The sequence below is a fragment of the Armigeres subalbatus genome, chromosome 1 (assembly GCF_024139115.2).
Source record: "Armigeres subalbatus isolate Guangzhou_Male chromosome 1, GZ_Asu_2, whole genome shotgun sequence".
Lineage (NCBI taxonomy): Eukaryota > Metazoa > Arthropoda > Insecta > Diptera > Culicidae > Armigeres > Armigeres subalbatus.
The window spans coordinates 18,296,409-18,304,620 of record NC_085139.1 but is presented as its reverse complement, the minus strand read 5'-3'; the positions used below and the strand labels follow the sequence as shown (position 1 = coordinate 18,304,620).

At 44.1% G+C, this 8,212-nt stretch overlaps 1 protein-coding gene across 1 annotated transcript; it reads right to left on the bottom strand.

The window, feature by feature from the left end:
* Nucleotides 1–7,661: 7,661 nt before the first annotated feature.
* Nucleotides 7,662–8,171, bottom strand: LOC134222386 (coiled-coil domain-containing protein 103). Its single transcript, XM_062701541.1, has 2 exons — nucleotides 7,902–8,171; nucleotides 7,662–7,835 (listed from the first exon to the last, which is right to left on the bottom strand). Exons 1-2 carry the CDS (start codon nucleotides 8,033–8,035, stop codon nucleotides 7,736–7,738), a joined length of 234 nt encoding a protein of 77 aa, XP_062557525.1. The 5' UTR covers nucleotides 8,036–8,171; the 3' UTR covers nucleotides 7,662–7,735.
* Nucleotides 8,172–8,212: the final 41 nt, after the last annotated feature.

Below are 8,212 nucleotides of genomic sequence, written 5' to 3'. Positions count from 1 at the left end.
AACACACATTTTACGAGCAGAAGGAAAAGTGCTTCATCTGCGACAATACTAATCCCGAGACTAATCCAGTAAACGACGATTGCGTATTCAACATACTCACTAACCGGAAAGCCAAATGTTCAACATATAATCAACCGGAGCAACCAATCATCAAAGAAATCAGCCTGGGAACCATACTGATCGACACAGACACACACGGAAGAAAAAAAGTACCCAAAATTGAGTATTTTTAAACTTACTTTTGAGTTATTTTTTCTCTTCTCTTTCATCCACTCATCCACTCCACTCTTGTTGTCAAAAACAAAAAAGCCAAACAATCCAACGACGCCAGTTCAATACGGGAAGCCAATTTTGAGTTTTATTACCTGCGGTCGAAATTGAGTGAATTAAACTTACATTTGGGTAAATAAATTTTTCGTTGGGTACTTTTTTTAACATGGGAGTAAAGGCAAACTACTTCGACCCTACTTACTCAATTTTGGCTTCCCGTACGGATGTTCGAGGTTGGGTGAATTAAACTCACTATTGGGTAGTTTATTTCTTCCGTGCAACAATATACATTAGACTGGCCCAGGAAACAAAAAGTTGTGTAATTCCACGGGGCACCCCCCAGGATTGTGTCTTTGAATGAGAAAATCAATCTCTGAAAATTTCAGCTCAATCGCTTGTTGTATAAGCTGGCGCATTTGATTTGAAGTTTGTATGGGGATTTCAGCCAAAATGTATGAGAAAATATACCTCCGTCACTCATTCGATCTGGAAATTGGTTCTGATTGCTCGATTGACCTCAGAATTGCAAAAACGGCAGTTGGTATGCTACAGAACAATTTCACAGAACATTGTATGATGATTAAATGAACTTTTATATAGGTTTCAGCTGATGCAATTCGATCAAAAAATCCAAAAATACGCAAATCAGCTCCTAATAAATCACTCGAAAATTATATAAAAGTTCATTTAATCATCATGCAATGTTCTGCGTGTAAATCTAATCTCACTTAAATTTAAATAAAAATGCCATAAAACTATACCCCTAGGACTTAGGTTAAGCACACGACACACTACAATAAACGTTAGACATAAAATATAGTTCAGTGGATGCATAGAGGTAGATAGAGCAGTAAGTTGAGATGAATAGAAAGTTTTTGAGGTTTGGTGACCTCCTTTTCCATGTGAACTCCAATCGAAAAGGACGTGATAGAGCTTTTAGAGCACCGAAAAAGTTATTGAAGAGTGGAATAATTACTTCTAGTGGTGGAATAACTACATCTAGCATCTCTTTTTATGAGAAAGCAGAATTTAAGGGATTCTAAAGGTGAAACAGATATAATCAGGTATGATAACCTACAAGTTCAGGAAGACAATGTTTAAAGCCCATTTGCCTGTTAAGGCCCGTTTTTATGTATATGCTATCCAGATTACCGAGATGCCAAGCCGTCGTAGACGGAAGTTTTGATTAAAGCCAAAACGGTCTTGTGAGACCGTGTCCTATTGATCACCTCCTGGAGATAATCGTCTGCTGATTCAGCCCACCCGACAACCAGATCATCTCGCCATCCCCAACTGCTTCTGAACTCATCTGCCAACACGTGGCGCGCACATCGAGAAACCATCGCATCCGTCGTATGCCGGCCGGCCAGGTATTGTTTGATAACTACACGACTCTGACACACACCCACACAGTATGTAAATTTAGGGTAATAAACCAACAACTGTTAAACACGAGATTTTGTTAATTACTCCCACATATCCGAGGTCTGATTAGTGAAGTAGGGGTACACACTAGCCGGGTGTGGGACACACGACACCTTCCATCCACTCCTGGGGCTGAACCTCATCCTCCCAAACCTTTATAATCACCCAGTGCAGCGCTCTAGCCAGTGCCTCACCACCGTGTTTAAACAGCTCTGCTGGTAGTTGGTCAACTCCAGGGGCTTTGTTGTTTTTCAACCGGCCGATCTCCTCCTGGATTTCCTGGAGATTCAGAGCCGGAAGTCGCATGTCCTGCGCGCGTGCTCCTAGGTTCATTACCATACCGCCACCGTTATCTGCCATATCGCCATTCAGGTGCTCTTCGTAGTGCTGCCGCCACCTTTGGATCACCTCACGCTCGTTTGTAAGAAGGTTCCCGTTTATGTCCTTACACATATCGGGCTGTGCCACGTGGCCCTTACGTGAACGGTTCAACTTCTCATAGAACTTTCGTGCGTTATTAGCAGTTCCTCCGTCTCTTTACGGTCTCGATCTTCCTGCTGGCGCTTTTTCCTCCGAAAAATCGAGTTTTGTCTGTTCCGCGCCCGTTTGTATCGTGCCTCGTTCACCCTTGTGCGGTGTTGCAGCAATCTCGCCCATGCTGCATTCTTCTCCTCAACTAACTGCTCACATTCGCCGTCATACCAGTCGTTTCTCTGATCGAATATCTCTCCAGCCATCTTCAAGAGATGCTGCGCCTAGCTGCTCTTCCGTTGGGAGTGCTCCTTCCAGCTGCTGCGCGTAGTCTTGGACTAGTCTACCGTCTTGTAGCCGCCCAATGTTTAGCCGCGGCGGACGACTCCGACGCGTGTTGATCAGCGTCGAGAGTTTTGAGCGCAAACATACTGCAACGAGGTAGTGGTCGGATTCAATATTCGCACTGCGGTAAGTGCGTACGTTCGTGATGTCGGAGAAGAATTTGCCATCGATTAGAACGTGGTCGATTTGGTTTTCCGTTACTTGATTAGGTGATTTCCATGTGGCCTTGTGGATATTCTTGCGGGGGAAGAAAGTGCTTCGGACTACCATTCCGCGGGAGGCTGCAAAGTTTATGCATCGTTGGCCGTTGTCGTTCGATACGGTATGCAGACTATCCGGTCCGATGACCGGTCTATACATTTCCTCCATTCGGACCTGAGCGTTCATGTCACCGATGACGATTTTGACGTCCCGCAGTGGGCATCCATCGTATGTCTGCTCCAGCTGCGCATAGAACGTTTCTTTCACATCGTCGGATCTCCCTTCGTGTGGGCAGTGCACGTTGATGATGCTATAGTTGAAGAAACGGCCTTTTATCCTCAGCTTGCACATTCTTGCGCTGATTGGCTGCCACCCAATTACACGTTGGCGCATCTTTCCCAGCACTCTGAAGCCGGTTCCCAGCTCGTTGGTGGTGCCACAGCTTTGGTAGAAGGTAGCCGCTCGATGCCCGCTTTTCCACACTTTCTGTCCTGTCCAGCAGATTTCCTGCAGCGCTACGACATCGAAGTTGCGATGATGTAATTCATCGTAGATTATCCTGCGGCAGCCTGCGAAGCCTAGCGACTTGCAGTTCCATGTTCCAAGCTTCCAATCGTGATCCTTTATTCGTCGCCTAGGTCGTTGCCGATTGTATCGAGTCGTATTATCTTCTATGTCGTTCGTAATAGTTGTTTTTAAAGGCGGCTTATTGGGCCTGCGCAAACCTCCTGTCTCGTCGGAGGGCCGTCGTGTCAGGGCTGTTTAGCGTCCCACCTAACACCAGGACTTGGGCTTGTGCGCTTTGAGCGGCACACGGTCGCTTTGGCGGAGCCTACTTGCGGATTCATGCAGCTTTTTATAGAGGTTTAACAGGGCCCACTGTCAAACCCCACCACATCCTAGGCAGGCGCCACAACTCGCAGATGGCCTGGGGAGGAATCGTCAAGTCCTTGGACATAGTCCCTGCTGCCCCCATAGTCCCGCAAACACATCTGGCGGTAATTAGCGACACTTGCTCACAGATAGATCACAAACTGATCAACGGACGGCATTTCTCGGACGTTATAGATGTAAGGTCCTTCAGAGGCCCGAAAGTAGATTCGGTTCACTGTCTTAAGGCTCCCCCAGACCTAAGCGATTCCATCGCCGCGACGGCGACAACTAGTCGCCGCGATTCTATCGTTGGGTCGCTGCAGACATTGTTTCATTTACGCTTCCATACCAACGGCGACAGAATCACAGTCGCCGAGCGATAGAATCGCGTCGCGTGTGTTTGGGGGAACCTTTATAGTTGCAAAAAATTGAGCGCAGGTATTAAGCGTCACGAATTCATGAAATAATAGAACGATGAATTTCGATATCCCACACTTGGTAGTTGACGGGGTTGCTGAACTGAACAGTCAACGAATCTGGCGATATCAACAGATTGTATGAGAGTATCCACGAAACTGTGACTACAAAGATGGATGGAGGATGTATTCTATCCTCGTTACTGTTTCTCATCCTAATTGGCAAGATTCTCGTAGGTGCAATTGACCATTAACTAAACCGCAGGCTGCTTTGGCAGTCTATAACCATGGGACACTTAAACGAATTCGAATTGGCGAATGAAGTTGCACTCCTAGCTCTATGGCGCTCTGTGTGCAATGTAAGCTTATCGCCCTTGCCGAGCGCTCCTCTCCGGCAGATTTAGTTTTCGACGTCAGCGCCGGGCAATCAACGGAGCATGTCGAAAGCTTCCAATATACAGTTAGCCAAATGGCGTCAGACGGCGGTACCAAGATCGACAAAGGCGCACGGATCAAGAAAGTAAGGGCTGCCCATAGCAAAATAAAACATTTCTCAGTAGGGGAATTGTGGGTAAAAACGACACTGCGGGTAAAATCGACACCACTTCAAATCTCTGATTTCAAGTGATTATCGGACAGAATTTCGACACGCTTTGAATAAACGTTTGATTTATTGTATTTCTAGTCATTTTGTAACTGGCGGAGAGGTGTAAGAGTCATAATAAACAGACAATTAGCATTGATCACCATTGAGGAGATGAGTTATGTAAAATTTTGGCATCGGTGTATAAGCTTTTACAACAATAATTTGTTGATTTTCAGTATTTAATCCATCTCTGATCCATAATTGAACATCATTTTGTGTATGTTGTGGAAAAATAGTTAACTTTTCTAATTATGAACATCCACATGTACCTCATCATTATTATGTTATCAGTTGGGGTAAATTCGACACCTGCCACTGAATCACGAAATACCTCTGTTTTATTAGACTCATCATTCGCATAATATAACACTATCAAACAAAATTGAACAATAATAGTAGGTACCTACAAATGATTTTTATTTTGTAAGATTTTACAATAGGCAATGCAAAAATAGTGACTTTAGTGACCATTTTCCGAAAAATAGTGACTTTAGTGACTTTTGGATGCAAATAGTGACTTTTTAGTGACTAGACTCAAGATAGTGACCAAGTCACTAAAAAGTGACTCGCTACCAGGCCTGCGAGAATATGTGGGGCGCCCTGAGACGCAAGAGGGTTCCTGAGAAAATCATCGGCCTCATCGAAGCACAGTACGAGGACTTTTCGTCTAGAGTGCTGCACAATGGGGTCCTGTCCGACCCTATCCGGGTCGTAGCTGGTGTGAGGCAAGGATGTATTCTATCACCGTTACTGTTCCTCATTGTAATCGATGAGATTCTGGTAGATGCGATTGACCGTGAACCAACTCGCGGGCTGTTATGGCAGCCTATAACCATGGAGCACCTAAACGACTTCGAATTGGCTGATGACGTTGCACTCCTCGCGCAACGGCGCTCTGATATGCAGAGTAAGCTCAACGACCTTGCCGAGCGCTCCTCCTCGGCAGGTTTAGTCATCAACGTCAACAAAACCAAATCGTTGGATGTAAACACGGTGACTCCTTCCAGTTTCACAGTAGCCGGGCAACCAGTGGAGAATGTTGAAAGCTTCCAATATCTTGGTAGCCAAATGGCGTCAGACGGCGGTACCAAGATCGACATAGGCGCACGGATCAATAAAGCAAGGGCTGCCTTTGCGAGTTTAAGAAATATCTGGAAAAACAGGCAGATAAGTGAATGCACCAAAATACGAATTTTCAACTCTAACGTGAAATCTGTGCTGTTATACGCTAGCGAAACATGGTGTGTATCAGTGGAGAACACTCAACGGCTGCAGGTGTTCATTAACAGATGCCTGCGGTATATAATTCGGGCCTGGTGGCCTCACAACTGGATCTCAAAAAACGAGCTCCATCGTCGTTGTCACCAGAGGCCGATAGCAACAGAAATTCGGGATCAGAAGTGGGCTGGGTCGGCCACACTCTACGCGGGGGCGGAAACGAAATCTGTAAACAAGCATTAGACTGGAACCCAGCGGGACATCGCAGCAGAGGCAGACCCAGAGGCTCATGGCGGCGAAGCCTCAATAAAGAAATAAAAGAAGTCGACCGAAATCTAACCTGGTAACAGGTTAAAGCGATAGCCGGGGAACGCTCAGGATGAAGATTTTTCAAGTCGGCCCTTTGCACCACCGGAGGTGTACAGGATCCATGAGTAAGTAAAAAACAAATGTGTCTAAGTAAAAGACATTGTAATTCCCACGGGAAGAGGCCCCAAAACGCAATTGAAATTTATTAATAATCACTAACCATAGCAAATAAGGATGAAGGTGTTACGACAACATGGAACACCTAGTCTATGAGATAATTAGCTAATAAAATTATTTAAAAAATCGTCACTAAATTGAATTTTATTCAGTCGAATAAGTTTAATTTTAATTAATTTGGTTTAATCAATGAATTGTGTAAACTATCTTGAGAAAAGAGAACTGTTGGGGTCAGTAGGAATAACAGGAATAACAGTGAGTGATTGAGTGCCGTTGGTAATCGAATAACAGGGTGGTATATATCGGGTGGACCAAACGGCCAAGTTTTGCGAGTGTTGGTGAGTGTTTTGCCGTTACTACGGAAAAAAATCATCGAAAATTTGCAATAATGAATCCGAATCAGCTGTCGTCGTTTACTTTTTTTTAAGTAACAAATTTGAGCAAAATGTGGAAAATTTCCAATGAAGGGATGTGTTGTCAGCAAGGTTGTAAATATTCGGCAGCACTGGATGAAGGTGATGTTTTTTATATAATTTTTTTTATTTTCTTTCTGCTTTGAAATCAACCTCACATTCCCGGAGAGGCAGAAAAGTAAACAACAGAACTCACATCACCCACAGCGCCGCGAAGATGAAATTTACCACAGCAAAATGTACACATTCACCCAGCAAATTGAAAAAATTCACCACGCGTTTAAATGGGACACTCACAGTCATACGGTAAGGCGCGAACTGAGCAGCATGTCAGAGCGACTTGTGAGTGGCTGAATGCGAAATTGAATAGTCGGTGTTGGAAATGATTTTTCGGCTGCACCCAGTCGCACTCACCACGGCGGCGATGAAGACGACAGCAGATTTAACTGAGATCCATGTTTTTCACTGCATTGACTGTGAAATATTTCTACCCTGGTTGTCAGCATAAATACGACAGATTATTAAAATTAATCGATTATCGCAACGATTAATCGATTAATCAAAGTAATCGAATAATTTGCGACATCTCTAATCTGAGCGTGCAGCTTAAACATCTCGGTGTTACTTGTCTCGTATACGAAATAGATATATATATATATATAAAAAAACAGATATATAAATCGACTGGATACGATAGCCAAGAATAACGTTCTCTTCAAGGATGATTCAGAGATAAAGCTACCATAATTTCGGAGAGGTTCACTGCTTCGCAATGATTGTCGCTTAGGATGGCCATCTTGCCCCACTTTCCCCTATGAATTCATAGCTTACTACAATTTAGCAGTCATTTTAACGAAGGGTGCTCTCGTGCACTGATAGTTTAAGAAAAGAAAACACTGACTGAATGCGCTTATCACAAGCGTTATCAATTGATTCAATGAATCAGTTTTATTATAATTATCACTACTACATTATGTTTTCGACACTGAATTCCACAGGCGTTGTTTAGTTTTGGGATTTCGCTTGTCCTGTGAGCTAAGTGGATTCAAATGGGCAGCATCGACAATGTCCCTATGGCAAAGATTATAAGCATGTAGGTGATTGATGCGTCATCGGGTTAAATGGGGCAAAACTTACCGGAATTCGTCATAGTTTTTTGCCGCGTAAACCGCTCTCAGTTTGGCATCGTTCCGAATATGGTACAGCTCGTCCCCTTGGATTTTGTCGAGACATTCGGTTTCCAGTTTTTTGATATCCTTTGCCGATATCATTGTGGCAAACGTAATATTGAGCTCATGGCAGAATAACAAACAAGACGTTGCCCACAGCAACAACGGTGGGACAATTGAGAATGTTGTACTCCACTGTTTAGAACTACTCTCTCGCAAACATCGACACGGTTCCAATATGTTTGCAGAGAGAATGACGGTTTGTACACGAAGGTGAAT

Excerpts from the sequence above, each read along its gene's own strand:
- LOC134222386 (XM_062701541.1), bottom strand. The coding sequence starts at position 8,035 with ATGATATCGGCAAAGGATATCAAAAAACTGGAAACCGAATGTCTCGAC. Across the intron at positions 7,836-7,901 it reads AAAAACTATGACGAATTCCG|GGACATTGTCGATGCTGCCC; the intron begins GTAAGTTTTGCC and ends TCTTTGCCATAG.